Raw genomic sequence first — 17,359 nt, 5'->3', positions numbered from 1 at the left:
TAAACCATGCAGTATGGATGCTGCTCCTACTTAATGTACATGAATTGTCTTAGAGAAAGAGTCTGAAACAAATCACCTAGGATGCCTCACCAGGAAAATAAACTTCTGAAGATAAACAGTTACCATTTCTAACTTCCTTAAAGAAATAGAAAATAGACAATTGTTGAGGTGTGTGTTATGGTGCCCTCTTTGGTGCATGGAAAAGTGCCATGTTAGACAATTAAATCACAACAAATTCAAGATAATCTGTCTTTGAAGGCAGCCAAAATGGCCTCTAGCTGAGCAGCGAGGCAATGGACAGAGATTGCAAAGAACCGTGGCTCTTGGGCTAGCTGAGCTGTTCCTTTAGTTCATTTGACCTCTATTTACCAAGGTGCACAGAACATCCATTGCTCAAAATCATGCTATTTGCTCATGTGACCTCCCGCACAAACATATGTTGTCTGAGGCACATTGTATCTTTTTATCTATAACAGGCTATGATGTATTACTACTTGTGTACCAAGTGTTACGTTAGTGAACCAAATTCATAATTTACAAATGTCATTGAATATGATTCCAGCAGTTTTTAAGGCAAAGTCCACTGAGATTTTCAGCTGCATATTGCTTTTTATTAAGATTGGCTTTTTTAGGTATACACACGTTCTATAGACGCAGTTTTCTAAAATATTTCTTTCTAGGAAAATGTTTCATCACACAAAAGATTATGGAGATGCAGAGCAAATATGATATGGATCTAACACACACATAATATTGGGAGTCATCAGATAATCATTGTCAGCCTTCAAGACCTCTGAAAGCAAAGTCAAGTCAAATTACATAACATTAAATTCTCCGTAAAAAAGCTAGCAAGCTGGAATTGGTTGTATGCAGCTTAGTGAGCTCTGTATATAAAAAGATCTCTCACCATTTCATTTTCAGTAACTGGACATTAAGAAATGAGTCAATAATATTCTCTCCCATCTCCGCAGACTTCTAGTATCCAATTTGCCTTCCTTTGTAAGTTGTTAATAACTGGTTCTCTATCATCTACTCTTCATGGTTTTCTGTTCTGATTTGTCTGTTCATGTTTCCTTCAGCAAGTTTCAGGCTGGCATCTTTTGCAGCAACATGAAATGAATGAAATGTAGCCAAAATAAAAATACTGTAAATCGTATGGTCCAGTATGCAGTCAACATTGGTTTCAGTTTGAAGTGGCTGAACTGGTTTGAGTCTCAAAATTACTTTTGTGGCTCTTGCTCCTTCAATTGGTGCTTCCCTATTTGTATCCAGCCATCAGTGCTCAGACAGCAGGGATAACTACAGCCATGCAAAGCATGTTCAGAGCTAATATTGTAAGTTAGCTTCTCATATTGCAGTGAGCTTCCCAGTCTGGGTAAACAGTCACGCGCTAGCACTCTAAAAATACCCATGTAGACAGTGTTTTGAAGTTGCAGCTCAGGCTTTGAAGCTTAGGGAGGGGGGTAGACTTCCCAGTCTGAGCTCCAGCCTTTGTAGACATACCCTAAGAGACTCCACTGGGATAGATTCAATGGATTGACATGGATGGGTGTCCTAAATAATTCATCCTTCATGCAGAATTGCAGGGTATATGTATGTGTGTGAAGCATATCAAGCTATGCATTCTACAGGCACTGAAAATGTTTGTTTTCTTCATTGTATCAGACCAACGTGTTGGATGCCGTGTTTGGCAATCGGACATTTTACAAGCCTTTTGAAATCTTGAAATGAAGCACAACTATGCTTACTATGACCTCCTGGTCCATCAATATAAAAGAATATGTGCTCATGACTTGCCTTCAACAAATGGAGTAGAATTAAGCACTTCCCGGAAAGAATTCTTGTTTGAAATAAAGCGTATCTTTTAGAAAAAAACATCTAATCTTGATTTTAAAATTTGCCAGTGATGGAGAATCTACTTCACTCCATGGTCAATTATTCCAGTGGTTAATTACAATTACTTTAAAATGTATGCCTTCTTTCCAGTCTGAATTTTTCTTCACCCTCCAGCCATTGAATTTCGTTATATCTTTGTCTGCTAGATTAAAGAGCCTATTATCAAATATTTGTTCTCTATGTAGAGACTTATAGACTGTGATCAAGTCACCCCATGACTTTCTCTTGGTTAAGTTAAATAGATAGACTCAAGGAGCTCAATCACTATGAGGTAGATTTCCCAATTATTTAACCATCCTATGGCTCTTCTCTGAATCCTCTCCAATTTATCAGCATCCTTCTTGAATTGCAGACACCAGAATTGGACACAGTATTCCAACAGCACTTGCAGCAGTGTCAAATACAGAGGTAATATAACCTCTTTATTCCTACTTGAGATTCCCCTGTTTATGCCTCTAAGAATTGAAATAGCCCTTTTGACCACAGAATCACAGTGGGAGCTCATGTTCAGCCGTTTATCCCCATAACCCCCAAATCTTTTTCAGAGTCACTGCTTCCTAGGATAGTATCCCACATCCTTTAAGTATGGCCTACATTCATAGTTCCTAGAGGTATACATTTACATGTAGCTGTATTAAAACATATTGTCTGATGGTGCTCAGTTTACCAAGCAATTCAGACCTTTCCTCTTCATGATTTACCACTCCCCCAGTTTGTGTGTCGTATGAAAATTTCATTAATGAAGATTTTGTGTTCTACAATGTCATTAGTAAATGTTAAATGGCATAGGGCCAAGTGTCATGCTATCTGGAATGGCTCACAACTGACAGTGCCTACCTTAGGACAGACTACCAGAAAACGGGACAGACAGCCCAAACTTGTGATGTGCTCTATAATTAGATTTTACCAAGCCAATACCGAATGTGAGCTCCTAGATCGCTATACCAATCTTACCATGGAGTCACAGACCCCTTAGATGCTCCAGTCTATCTTGCTTCCAAGAAAACTGGACTTTGGGTTAAAAGATCACTTAGACCAGGGGCCGAGGGATGTGCTGGCTGCAGCTTCCCGCCACCCCCATTGGCCCGGGACGGCGAACCGCGGCCAGTGGGGGACGTGATCGGCTGAACCTGCCGCGTCAGCAGGTAAACAAACTGGCCCGGCCCGCTAGGGTGCTTACCCTGGCGAGCCGCGTGCCGAAAGTTGCCAACCTCTGACTTAGACTAAAAATCATACCACATCAGGTTGCTCCCTGTCCCAAGAGACCAGTCACGTACCCTAAATCAATTGGTACCCTAGATCTTACACCAAAGACCAATGCTGGTAGTCAATTCTATAGTAAACTAACTAAAGGTTTATTAGCTAAGAAAAGAAAGTGAGAGTTATTGAGAGGTTAAAGCATGTAAAATATATGTACAAGTGGATCACAGCCTATACTTCCAAATGGTACAGAGATGTAGTAATTTGTAGTAATCTGCCAGTTTCCCAAAAGTGTCTCAGGGCTGCCCAGAATAACTCTGGGGATCTCCGTATTCTCTGTCCTATTAAAATCCAAACAGTCCAGAGATGAAGGATCTTTCCTGTAATCCATTTTTATAGCTTCTTCTCACAGAAAATAAGCAGACAGTATCACTACCCAGGTGGGCTCTTTCTTTGGTGATGGAGAGTGAGGAATTCATTCAAAGTCTTTGACATCTGATCATCACACAGTTACCACTTGCTTGAAATTAGTACTTTTCTGTTTGAGTTCTTCCTTTGCATTCCACAAGGCTTCTTTCTGTTTGATGAGTTGTTTAGTTACAGGGGTATACACAATGTAAATGTTTGCTACTCCATTATAACAGGATACAGATATGTAAAAACAATGCATGTAACATCCCATTAGTTTTCATGAAGTTTAAATGCCAAATGCACTCTTATACATTTAATAATTACTTTGATCTATACTAATAAACAAGTGAATTGATCTGGGGCTTGGGTATGAGCTAGCACCTGGTCTGCCAGCATCACATCAAGAACTGATCCCTGTGGGATCCAATGAGTAACATATCAATTCATGATGATTCTCAGTATATAATTGCATTTTGAAACATGCCAGTTAGCCAATTTTTAATCAATTTAATGTGTTCCACATTAATTTTGTATCATTCTAGTTTTTTAATCAAAATGTGCAGTACCAAGTTAAATGCCATTCAGAAATCTAAGTATCATCAACACTAACACCTTGATCAACCAGACTTATAATCTTATCAAGAAAGATATCAAGTTAGTTTCACAGGATCTATTTTCCATAAATCTGTGTTGATTGGTATTAATTATATTACTCTAATTTAATTATTTATTACTCTAGTCCCGTATTAGCCACTCCATTATTTTACCTAGGATCAAGATCAGGTTGACAGGCCTATAATTCCTAGTCTTCCCACTTATACTTTTAAAATATTGGCACAACATTAGCTTTCTTCTAGTCTTCTGAATAGAAGAGTATCAGAGGGGTAGCCGTGTTAGTCTGGATCTGTAAAAAGCAACAGAGGGGCCCTGTGGCACCTTTAAGACTCACAGATGTATTGGAGCATAAACTTCTGTGTTAGAAGAGTTATTGAAAAGCAACATTAGATATCCAGCAAGCTCCTTTGGACAAATCTTTAAAAACTCTTGGATGCAAATTGTTCTTTCCTTGCTGATTTTAAAATGTCTAAATTTAGTAGCTGCTGTTTGATATCCTCCTGTCCATACTACTGGAATGAGAAGTGCTTCATATTCATACAATATGACTAAATCATCTGTTTCTTCCCAAATGTAGAACAGATATATTAACTGAACTCTTCTGTCTTTTCTGCATGTACTGCTGAGCTTTTCCATACATGTGTGAGATAATATTTTAAGAAATCAGTCAAGTAAAGAGGTTCCAGGCATTTCTGACCCTCCCAAAAGTACACAGCTTCCACAATTGAAGTGATCTGGTTATTAATTGCCATCAGCTTACCAAAGGCAAAGTATATTTCTTTTTACCTAGAGAATCAATTTTCCAAGGCTACACATTCTTATATAGTTCTTTGAGCTAAAGTTGGATTGCTTTTCTAACCACATAGTGCTCTGTGAACAGTGCACAATATTTTCTCAGACCAGAGGGTGCCAAATTTATAGAGATGGTTGGGAAATGTTTTAAAAAAATGTTTTTCATCAAAAAATGCCAATTCATTGAAACTGAAAGTTTTTTTTGTGAAAGACCATTTTTTGACACAATTTTTTGAAAAAAGTTTTGAAATTGTCATGATGTTTGGTTATGAAGTAAAATATTCTTGTTTTCTGCCTCAACTTTTTGTTTAGAAATATAAGCTAATTATAGTACAAAAAAGAGAGAAAGAAATGGTCAAACTCAAAATGAAATCTTTCAAAATTAACAAAATGAAATGTTTTGATTGACCCAACCAGAAATATTTTTCAGCTTTTCTGTTTATGAAAATTTTCAAGATTTTGACTTTAGTCCTGATTTGGGATGGACAACTTTTTTTTTGGATACTTCAAACTTTAATGGAACAGGAAAATTGTTTCCCACCCAGCTCTAGTAATTTATACATGCTTACAATTTTTTAGACATGAGAATGAAAAACATAAAATAATTCCAGTATCCTTTTCATTGAAATATTCAAGTCCCTTAAATTATTACATGCTTTTCAGTTTGCTTGGATTTTGCATAATATCATTGTCTTGCATTCCACACAGTTCATACAAAATTCCAGAAAAAGTTTGACTTTATAGTGACTCTCAAAAGTCCATAATAGCCCTTACATTATAAAGCTTATATGAAATATCTCACTGAAGCTAATGGAGTTTTGGAACTTGGGCAGTAGAGTGCACATTGTTCTGTACTTAGTATGAAATGCAGTTTGCCTACTAAAACAAGCTATGAATTAGATCCAGTGAGTATACACAGTGATCTGCTTTCCAGATTTAACAAATTCCGACATAACAATTCATATTTTTTAATTAAGAAATACAAAAACTCCTGAACCGCTTGCCAAATTTAATGTTAAAAACAAAAGTGCTGATCCCTACCAAAAAATCTAACTCATGAGTAGCTCTTACTAATGTGAGGAGCCAATAGAATGACTTGTGTGAGTACAGCTTTGCCAGATCAGGCCCTAAATGTATTTCTTTAAGTAGAAATGTGTGAAATAGCATCATAATATGACAATTTGGAGAAAACAAATATTGATCTTTTTAATACACTAGATAACAAAAGAAACTCACCACAACAACGTACATTCTGAACATGTTTTGTTCTAACTACAACAAACCACTCTCTCTCTCTCTCTCTCATACCCTTTTATCTGGGCTAAAATCATATGTGCAAAAATTTCAGCTTTATGCAAATTAAATGGATCTATTATGGGACTGCTCAAAAATGGGGTTTATAGTGAAAATACTGAAAGACTCTTATTAAAGCTGCCAAGTGCCAGTAGAATGAGGTGTCTTTAACCCCAGTGAATGCTGATGCAGAGGTTTAGTACTGTATGAATTTTATAAAGTTACCCAGGAGAGTTATCTTATTATTCATTGAGTCTTCTGTCTGGTGCAGTAATTGCATGTGATGCAATTTTTCTTGCCTTACTTTGTGGTTATTTTTTATTCTTGTATAAAATGGGGAAAGGTTCTAAAACAGGAGAAAAGTTTGAGCTCATGTATTTAACCTATTCTGTGTCAAAAGGAAACTGGAGGTTGGTAATAGAAAATTATTGGTGTGGTATTTGTTTTCCCTCCCAACATTACATGTAATGAAAGCTACATTTATTCTGCATATAAAACATAATAAGAAGTTCAGCATAGTAACTAGGCATTAGTTTCCTACCAAATAAATTACTAATGATCTGCCAATTATTTTAAAGTGTTGACTATCTTCTATATACCACTTAATGCAATAAACATCTACCTAAATCTTCAGTAACATCCTAACCTTATAATTAAATATCCGAGCTGAAGGTTTGAAGGAATTAAAATTCAGTATCCATGGACTTAATTTTTTTAAATTTATTTTTGTGTGTTAATGTTTTCATAGGCTTTCTGCAAAATAGCAAAATATATAACTTGATGGAGCAGAGCAGAATATACTGTTACTGATTTGTGTTTTGAAAGGTTTTCTACATGCTTATTTAAAAAAAATATATTGCAAAAGTAGTTAACTTTCCCACTTATACAAAAAAATATAGCATGCAATACTTAGCACTGTTGATTGATATTCTGAATTAAAACTATTAGTTTTTCAATTGCTGAATAACCACATTGTTAGATTGCTTTCATTTTAAGCAGTTTACAGTATTCTACACAAGTAATACATTGAACATTAATAAGCAGAGAACACATTTCAGATTAGGTAGGGTGCAACTGCATTGAAGATGTGGCTTCACTATGGGCTCATTTTTTTTTCACTTAAAAATGAGAGAGTTTTTGAGTAATCCAAGGTAAATTTTCCCTTGATAGAGGGGAGACAACAGGATTTTCTTTTTAAAGTTCACCTCTGTCTGTGTGTGGTAATATATTAACAACTTTATACAAATAGATACTGACTGAAGCTCCCTCTCTGTGTCTTCACTTACAGGAAGAGCCATATGTGATGTTCAAGAAGTCTGACAAACCTCTGTATGGGAATGATCGATTTGAGGGATATTGCATTGACCTCCTCAGGGAGCTAGCTACCATCCTTGGATTTACCTATGAAATTAGGCTGGTGGAGGATGGCAAATATGGAGCCCAGGATGATGCCAGTGGGCAATGGAATGGAATGGTTCGCGAACTAATTGATCATGTAAGTTCCTTTTTGGAAGTTTGTCTGCTATCTTATTGAAATCTAAGTGAGAGCAACGTTTAACAAGATCCTGCAGGTTACTGATTGCTTTTTTTACATGGATAGATTGTGATAACAGTGTACGTTAATGTCAATGGTATGCTGAGATTTTCTAGGCCAACAAGTCACTGTACTTTAAAAAAAATACCTTAAAGATGCTTCTTTCCAGTTTTTTAAATGTATCATTAAACATAGGCTATTTATTTTGCATCTCTGTCTTTGTCTTCCTAATGGAAAGAGCTTCATGCTTACACGAATCATTTCCAAATCTAAATGTAGAATAGATAGCATCCACAATGATTTCTTAGGAGCAATGTATTTCCCTTGTGAAAAGAAATATGATAGTCACTAACTTAATCATTCAGGAGCAATCAGCCCTTCTTTTCTGGCAGAGGATTTGATACTGTGTCCCAGAGGAACCCCTATATAACCTTTAAAATATGCAGTATTATCTCCCATTAACATACACTGAGCAGATCCCTGTCTTTTCTCCTTAAAACATCTGCTGTAAAGTCCAGACAGTAAGACAGAAATATCAATGCACACTGAAGCAGCAGGGTAATTCAATCTGAGTCAAAACAGATATCATTACTGGCAATTGTTTGTAATTGAATAAGTCAGGCATCCCTTTTCTCTGGCCTTTAAAACATACTTTCTCAGTTGGTGGTGCCAATTGAATTTGGTCTCTTGGAAATGGAGTTTAGTCTGTTTGCAAATTACGCAATTGTCTCTAGCTTCTTTGTGTTTGTTGATTTTGGTAAATTGCTCAATATCCAGACATCTGATCAAAGCCACTTGAAATAAACCAAATAAACCTGTGCATCAATTTGATTTAATACAACCAAAAGCTAGGAAGATTATTCTGTAGCTCCAGTCACACCTTTTCAGGCTGACACTGAGAAAAATGCATGGATTTTCTGAAGCAAGAACAGTTTTTGACCGACTTGAGCCTATCCTGCCTCTGTTTGCCCAAAAATTTCACAAGCCAGTGAGAACATATGCCAAGATATTCAGATTTACTATAAGTATTACCTTAACACCCTTCTCTTAAGTTATAATGTAATCCTGTTTTGAAGAAAACTATGTTAATGCACAGAAGGAACCTTTTATCTTGTGCCTGCAGCATCCACACAGGGGAGGAACAGTGCAGCATTTCAGTGCGCACTGCTATTCACACTCCCATAGTCCGAACTACAGGGCAGTGTAGACATGTCCTAAGACACGTCTGAAGAAATCCTGGCACTGAAATGAAAAGGTTAGAGCTCGGGCTGCTGCTGTCACTCCCTTCAGATGATATATCACAAACTCAATAACTGTTTTTACCCATGCGGCCTCAAGCTCATTCACTGGTTGGAACAATATCCCCTCTTCCCCCATGGAAAATTTTGAATTTTTGATCTCAGAGTTACAGAGCTTAAAGCCAGAAGGGACTACCAGATCATCCTGTATATACAGACCTCCTGTATATCCGGTAGGCCACCAATACCACCCAGAACCTGCACACTAAACCCAACAGTTGAAATTAGATCAAAGTATTACAGCCCACAGGAGACTAGATTATTATGTGCCACAGGCAGAGAATTGGAGGGACCGAGGTGCTCTGGTGCCCAAGAGCCCACAACGGCAGGGAAATGATTAAGTGAGAAATACCAGATAATCCTGGCATATGCTGCACCCACATGCTGCAGAGGAAGATAAAAAGCTCCCAAGGTCTTAGCCAATCTGACCTGAGAGAATATTCCTTCGCAGTCCCTCTTAAAATGATCAGTTATACCCTGAACATATGAGTAAGAACTAGACAGCCAAGCACCTGAGAGAAAGAATGCTCGGTGCCACCTCAGAGCACTGGCCCTCCCTGTGCAGTGTTCCATCTCTAGCCGTGGCCATCCCTGATGCTTCAGAAGAAGGATATTAAAAAAAATAAAAATTAAAACCTTCCCAGAATATATTGGGTGAAAATAAAATCTGAGCGTGCAGGTAGCTGGCTGAAACCCTGAAGCCTGAGCTTTTAGGAACATAAGACATGAACTAGAAATGAACCTCTGGGCTGCTGAACCCTGTCCCTTACCATCACAGTTTCCATAACCCTAACCCTAACCCTAACCCTCAGTTGCTGAATCACGACATGCATCATGGAAGATATAATGCAACTGGGGAACCTGACACATAGAGGAGAACAGGGGTATGAGGCATTATCATGTGCCAGTCTCCTGCAGGAGGCCTTGGCACAACAGGTGCACCTGTGTTAGTTTTCCTTCAAACGGAATCCCCAATAACTCTAACATAAGCTTTCTTGTCACAATAATCTCTCTCTTCGGGGATGGTTTATTACAACATAGTCTAAATAGTCCATAACAAAAATCCCCAAATAGACAATTTATTACCCCCTTAAAATCACACAGCATCTAGTCCCTTAATGTCCCACATGCTACACTCTGGCATCTTCCACCATGCCTGGGCTCTTTGTCAGTCATCTCTTGTCCTTTTAACAGAACAGCAACCCCACCCTTCCAACTGGAGTGCAATCCGGCTTTTCCCAGCAGAGACTTCCATAGCCTCTCTGCTGGGAGTTCAGCAGGGGAGCCCCTCAGTCCTTTCCAGCCCTCTTGCTCCAGTTCTCCAGCATGAGATATAAGGGAGTAAACCTGTCTGTTGCATCAGTCCTCTCCAGCTCTCAGCTTCACACTCCAGCTTAGAAGTCTGCAGACAACTCCGTCTGGTCACCTTCGGCCCTCTGCAGCCCTTCTTGCTCTGGTTCTCTGGCTTGGGGAGATCTAGCTGATCAGATTTACCCCAGGAACCACTTACGGATTTCTTCAGGGACCTTCCACAGTCCCCTGATCTCTGGCACCTCTCACCTGCCCTTTTCCTGACTGAGTCAGGCAGCTCTGATTCACTAGATCTCTCTCCCTTCTAAGGCCTGGGTGCCCTCTTTCACACCCAGTTAGGAGGCAGATGATGAGTCACAGGTGCACTGGCCATGCTCCCTCATAAAGGGCCAGTGTCACCCAGTGACAGGCACCCAAACTGCAACTCCCATGATGCACCACATGTTTAGAGTGACACCCATAATGTGCTGAGTGATTTCCAGACATTCTGAGAATCCCCTCAGCGAAGGCACCTCACAGGCTAGGGATAATTTATAGGACATAGACCGTAACTTCATTAAATAAACAAGTATGTAAACAAATGAAGGAAACAAGTGAAGGTAATCTTTGCACTACAGAGTGGCTGAGGCTGCTTCGCCTGAGCACAAGCCAATCTTTGTCTTGGCTGGTAGACCCAGAGATCAAAATGGCTACCCAGCAAGATGCACCATCCAGGCCAAGACATGTAGCTTGCGCCAGCCTATGCTCTACTCCTGTGGAAAGTGGTAGGGCTAGGAAAGACTCCAAACAGTCTCAATGGTGAGTCTTTTAGTCTCAGATACATATGAATACCATAATTCTGGGAAATACACATCTACCATCCTACCCCAGACAGCCAAATAAATGTACCCTCCTGCAAAGACAGCATCTACCCAAACACTGCAAAATAATGCAGGGGAATGTGTGGAAACAAAAACATAATTCTAACTTGATTTGAACAGAAAATAAAATAAAATGATTAACCAACATAACACCACTATCATACTGTACATCAGGATAAGCACCCTGGCAGGCCGGGCCAGTTTGTTTACCTACCGCGTCCACGGGTTCGGATGATTGTGGCTCCCACTGGCCGCGGTTCGCCACTCCAGGCCAATGGGGGCTGCAGGAAGCGGCGGCCAGCACATCCCCTGGCCTGTGTTGTCCGTTGTTTTATTTCCCCAAATATCTGATCTAAATCTCCCTTGCTGCAGGTCTCCTCCCCAGATTTGACAGGAAACCACATTTCAGTCATAACTTCAGCTTATATTCATAACTTTACACAGAATGTTGCTACATACATTTCATCATGATATTATTGACCAGTGAGTTATTAGTTTTCAAATGTCACCTCACAAGGCATATTTTGTACAAAGATTATTACACTAGTGTGTAGGGTATGAATACAAGGGTGCATTTAATCAATATATCACTCCCCCAACTTCACAGCAAACTACTGCTAACTACTTTTTGAGTATGGTCTTTCAACCAGTTTTGCACCCACTTTATAGTAATTTAATCTAGTAATTTGCTTATGAGAATGTCATGTGGTACTATGTCTAAAACCTTACTAAAATCAAGACATATCATGTCTTCAGATTTCCCCCATCCAGTATCCCTGTTAAAGAAAGAAATTAGGTTGCTTTGACATGATTTGCTCTTGACAAATCCATGTTGGCTATGACTTATTGCTCTTTTATCTTCTAGATGCTTCCACATTGATTGCTTAATAACATGCCCCAGTATCTTTTCAGTATTAGGCTGACCTGGGTCGTCTTTGTTCCCCTTTGTAAAGATAAGGTACTATGACTGCCCTTTTCCAGTCCTCTGGGACCTTGTCTGTACTCCATGAGTTCTTAAAGATACTCACTAATGGTTTCAATGTTGCTGCAACCAGATCCTTAAATATCCTAGGATGTATTTCATCAGGTCCTGCTGACTTCAATACATTAAACTTATCTAAATATCCCATAAACCATGATGTAAAAGAGATTTTAAATTCCATCTCTACTAACAAATCTACTGTTCTTCTTTTGACTTGTCTTTCTTTATGTAAACTCCCATCTCCAAATTTTTTTGGCTGTCTCATTGTCAGCTTCAGCTTAATATGATCAAAACATAGCTCATTAGCTTTCATCTACATTCTCCATTCCTCCATTTCCTACCTCTGATTACAAAACCAACATTTCCCCATCACTCATATCCATAACATAGGAGTAATCTTAGACATCTTCCTGTCTTCTTTGCCCTCTTCCTTCATGTATGGACTGTGTTTAAATCTTGCTACTTGTTCCACATCGCTAAAAATCAGGGTTTTTTTGCCACTCCCTACTTATCTAAGAGACTCTTGTCTCTTATCACATTACATTCACTTTCAGTCTTGATAGTTCCATTTGTCCATATCCTCCATAACTATACATGCTTTTTCCACATGGTGCACCTATCCTGAATTGATTCAAAAGATCACCATTATAGCGGGTTGGAAAATGAGCGGTTTTGTTTGTCAAAATGTCAGTAAAAATCACTGACATTTTCAACAGAAACTTTCAACTTCTTGTGGAAAAATAAAAAACTTGAAAACTTAACAATTTTCAAACAAAACATGAAAAAAAATTGTAGTTTTTTTTGTTTTTGTTTCCGGATTAACATTTTTAAACAATTGAGGAAAGCGGACACTTCCCATAATTTTTTTTTCAAATCCTAATTTTCCATCAAAGGAAAGTTTTATCAGAAAATTTTCAACCAGCCTTAGCCATTAGTACTGATTGTGGGACAGAAATTCTGTTTCACCACAACTTTTGAAGATTTGAAATTTGTTTTAATTCTGCATTAAAACAAAACCCAAACCTTTCAAACGTTTTCATAAGTTCTGATTATCTCTATTCATCACTACCCTCTCCTCAGATAAACTTTCATAAACACTCATTTGTACCCTGACGGCTGCAAGAAATTAGCCAATAATGACACACACACTTTGACATTTATCTCTATTTATGTAAACAAAAAAATCCTTATCACCATGCTTGCACTCAGGAACTGCATACTGTGATTGATATCAATCTTATCCTTCCTCTTTTAGCTCCTAAATCACAGCATAGCTGAAATCAGGATATATGCTCTCCTGGGGAGGGAATGTCTCATCTACTGTAAAGTCTAACACCATCTTAGGCACTGTAAAATAATATCTGAATCTATCTTTTTAGCACTTTGATAGTCTTTTAAAAGAAATGAAGTTAGGTCAAAGTTTCTGTCATTGGAACCTTATTTGCACTTGCCAAATAAACATGCTTGTTTAGAGAAATTAGACCCTTCATTTATTTGTGCAAACTGATATTTGTGTGATCAAAGTAGTATTGACTTAATTCAGGTACCTGATTTGTTCACACACACTTATTTGCATCCATAAACACAGAACTATTCTATTGTTGCAATTTAGTTGGCAGTATCTTAAAATTTTGCCTTTAAAATCTAATTTTAAAAAAATCCTGCAGTCATGGAACACTTAATTTTGCAGTACTATGCAGAATACAATTAAAAAAGTCTTGCATTTTAAGGCTTTTCTTTCCTATTAATGTATAAATTGCAGAAAACTCTTATGCAGGAAAACATGGCCACTAGTAGAACAAAGATAAAAACTGATCCTTTTTATTAAGATCAATTTTCTTTGAAGTCCAGCAAATGATTGTTAAAATAAAACAAGGAAAATTAGAAGCAATTTTTAAAAAAACGATAGGCGTGCAAACTGGATAAAATAGAATGTAATTGATATAAGTAGTATTTATCTGTAGCATAGATATTCACCCAGTTTGCCTCAGATTTTCAAAATCCTGTTGAAACGGATTCCATATGAAGGGAAGATGTTCTTGTGGCACTTGACCATCATCCTAAAACAAGAATATATCCACTTGTATGTGATTAACCTCCTTGCATGCCCAAATATTTATTGAGAAAACTCAAGACTATGGAGCTAGGACAGTGTTTGCGACTCTTGTGATATTTTTGCACATGATGTGATTTTGACAGGGGTAGAGCCCATCTGGCAATGACATGAGAAGCTTCAGTCCTGCCTGGGGGAAATCCCCTCTGCCCCACCTGCCCCACTTGCCAGCCTCCTGGGGGTAGAGCAGCCAATTACAGCTGCTGCAGGAAACAGGCTACCCTCTTTCTCCCCTCACTTCAGCAGCCCAATGTGATTCTCACAGAAGGGGAGAGGGAAGGAAGGAGCAGAAAGAGCCCAGTAGCTCAGTGCAGCTCTGCTTCCCCCTTTCCCTCTGGTGAGCAATGGGAGGGCTCCTCTGCTCCTCCCTCCTTCTTTGCTGCATTGGCCTGAGAGGGAGCTGCTTGAAAGAGGGAGAAGGGGAAACTGTTTCAATCTCCCTAGGCCTTGGAGAGGTGTGTGAAGAACCCCAGGAGGAGCAGAGCTGGGATTGGAGTGGCTGAAGTGATGGGGGGCAGAATTGATCTGAGGGTGGGAGGAGACTGGAGAGGGCAAAATAATCGGGGTGGGGGGGAGATGTGGGGCAATGGGACAGGCAAAACTGATGCGGGGTGGGATGGGAAATCAGATGTAGGGCCAGAACTGATGCAGGGACTGGGGGGATGGGATTGATTTGGAAGTTGAGGTGGCAGAATGAATTGCTGGGCTGGATACAGGCAGATGTTGGAGTGAGAGCTCCTGCATTGGGGGCCAAAATCACATTTCCCAATACATTTGGGAGAATGAACAATACTAATTCTCTTTCACTCTCTCTCGCACACTCAATACATTTGGGAGAATGAACAATACTAATTCTCTTTCACTCTCTCTCGCACACACACACGGGATGGGCTGGGGCAGTTAAAATCCACAAACTAAGTGGTTTTTTTTTTTTTTTTAATTGCTTGATTTGGAGGATCTGATTTATGGTTTGGTTTTTTTGACCTGTGGGGTTGGCAATACCTGTAATGTCAATCATGGCTCATACTTCAAAAGTGAGGTTAGCTATGTACAGCTTCTAATTGTAGAAAGCAAACAGTGCTGTAACCTTACAATACCAGGGCAGCTGCCAGTTGCCACTTATGCAGTTGCGAAAGGTCATTTCTGACATGAGCCACCTTTGCATTCACTATTCTCACTTGAACAATGAACTCGGTAATAATTACAAATATGCCTCAGAAGGAACAAAAAATTTTCATCTGAACCCTGTACTTACATACAGATATATTTTAGAAACAGAGTTTGGTGTCTTTCATCTAGACTCAGTGCACCAAAGTCATCCCAGGTGTAATTGTGTTGACTTAACTGGTCTTATTCCAGGGAGGAAGGTTGTCTGTATGTATGAGGTGTATGTTCTTCAAATGAATGTGCTTATTATTTTTATGGTCTAGTGAGCACTATGTTATTTAGAACTGAGAGGAAAACATTGCAGTGCATGTCTTTCCTATGGTGGTCAATACTAAGACTCACTCACTTTTAATTTTCCAACTGTTTCTCCATTACATTTCATTTGCTATATACACCAGCCAGTTACTCAGTCATTCCCAATCCTGTTGTATTTCACTTGCTACCATCTTCATTCAGTGCTTATCACAATTTCTTGCTATCAGTTAAATATTCAGTTCCTCTCTCTTTCTCATTAAAGGATAATAAGAGACATCTGAGCACTGACCCTTACTGTCCCAGCTGGACCTAGCTTCTTTCACACACGTTTTTTCCTTTTCCTAACTATTTCTTTTCTTTATTTGTCTCCATATCCTATGTATGATATCTTTATATCTCTTACTGTAGTCAGGTGCCTATCATGGGAAACTGTACTTTGAAAAACGAAAGCTGCCTCAGATTCCTTATAAATCAAAAAATGTAAAAAATAGAGTAGATTGCACCACACGTGTTCCCAGTATCATTCTTATCTTTAAATTCCCAGATAGTCTGAGATTGTTTAAGAAAAGCTTCTCTTGCTAAAACTCTGCATTGTTCATTCAATTAGATTTCATTATGCATATACTATATTCTTTTAAGTGGCTTCACAGGATAGGGTCAATTGTGTTCTAGACTATGAATGATTAAACTATTCAATCTTTTTGTTTCATAGATCAGCCTTATCTCATTTCTTTCTTTCCACTTTAGGTGGTGTGGGAGTCAGTACGTAATCGAATCATAAGCTTTCCCTGACATGTTTGATCACAATTATCACTACTAAACATCATTTCTATTCAGTTTTCCCATGTAAATGGGAAAAAAATAATACCTACCCATGTTTTGTAAAGAGCCTTGAGATCCCTTGATGAAAAGCAGCACATTGCTGCTAAGTAATATTATTTACCATTTACTTATTATATCTTGCCACTACAAAGCACTTCCTTGACCCAAAGAGCTTACAATTTAAGAAAGAGAAAGATAGGAAAAGACAAGAAAAAACAGGTAAGGATGTGTGTGTGTATATTATTGGTTAGGAGATGATGATGGGAAGGCTTCTTGATATAAATCAACTGGACCTTGAATTTGATATGGGATGAAGAACAGGAACAAGATTCGAGGAGGAGTGTGTGTGTGTGTGTGTGTGTGTGTTGAGGCAGTAATGTGATAAGGTCAATTAAAAAGGAAGATTCCTTTAGCAGATGCATTTTTGGAGGCTGAAAGGGGGAGATTTAGGGTAACCCAGGTGAGAGCTTTATTCAAGGTGTAGCAGAAGTGAGGAAAGGATGGATTTTAGTGATAAAAATGTAGCACATGTGAGAGATTGGATATGGGGAGATAAAAAGCTCAGGTTTTGAGAGACTGAGTTCGGCATGGTGACAGAACAAATTGAAAAGCATTTGGAGGTGCAAGACTGGACAGAGGGGAAGATAGGGAGTAATTTGGGAATCATCTGCATACTGGTCAAAAATTAAACAAACAAACAAACAAACTATAGGAGTAATGAGGTCACCACCAGCATATATAAAGAGAGGGGCACACAAGATGTTCTGCATTCAAGACATACTGAAACAGTGTTTGCCAAGATAGACAAAG

The 17,359-nt window shown here is 38.6% G+C and overlaps 1 protein-coding gene across 7 annotated transcripts in view; it reads left to right on the top strand.

Annotated features, from left to right (window-relative positions):
• Positions 1-17,359, top strand: part of GRIK2 (glutamate ionotropic receptor kainate type subunit 2) — a 581,178-nt gene that overhangs the window by 333,103 nt on the left and 230,716 nt on the right. For all 7 annotated transcript variants that reach the window (XM_034765974.1, XM_034765977.1, XM_034765972.1 and 4 more), the window contains one exon: positions 7,496-7,702. In XM_034765974.1, coding sequence (XP_034621865.1) covers positions 7,496-7,702 — 207 coding nt within the window. The remainder of the gene's footprint in view (positions 1-7,495; positions 7,703-17,359) is intronic.

Source organism: Trachemys scripta, chromosome 3 (assembly GCF_013100865.1).
Source record: "Trachemys scripta elegans isolate TJP31775 chromosome 3, CAS_Tse_1.0, whole genome shotgun sequence".
NCBI classification, from domain to species: Eukaryota; Metazoa; Chordata; order Testudines; family Emydidae; genus Trachemys; species Trachemys scripta.
The sequence above is the reverse complement of the archived record's forward strand: the minus strand, read 5'-3'. Positions and strand labels throughout refer to the sequence as shown.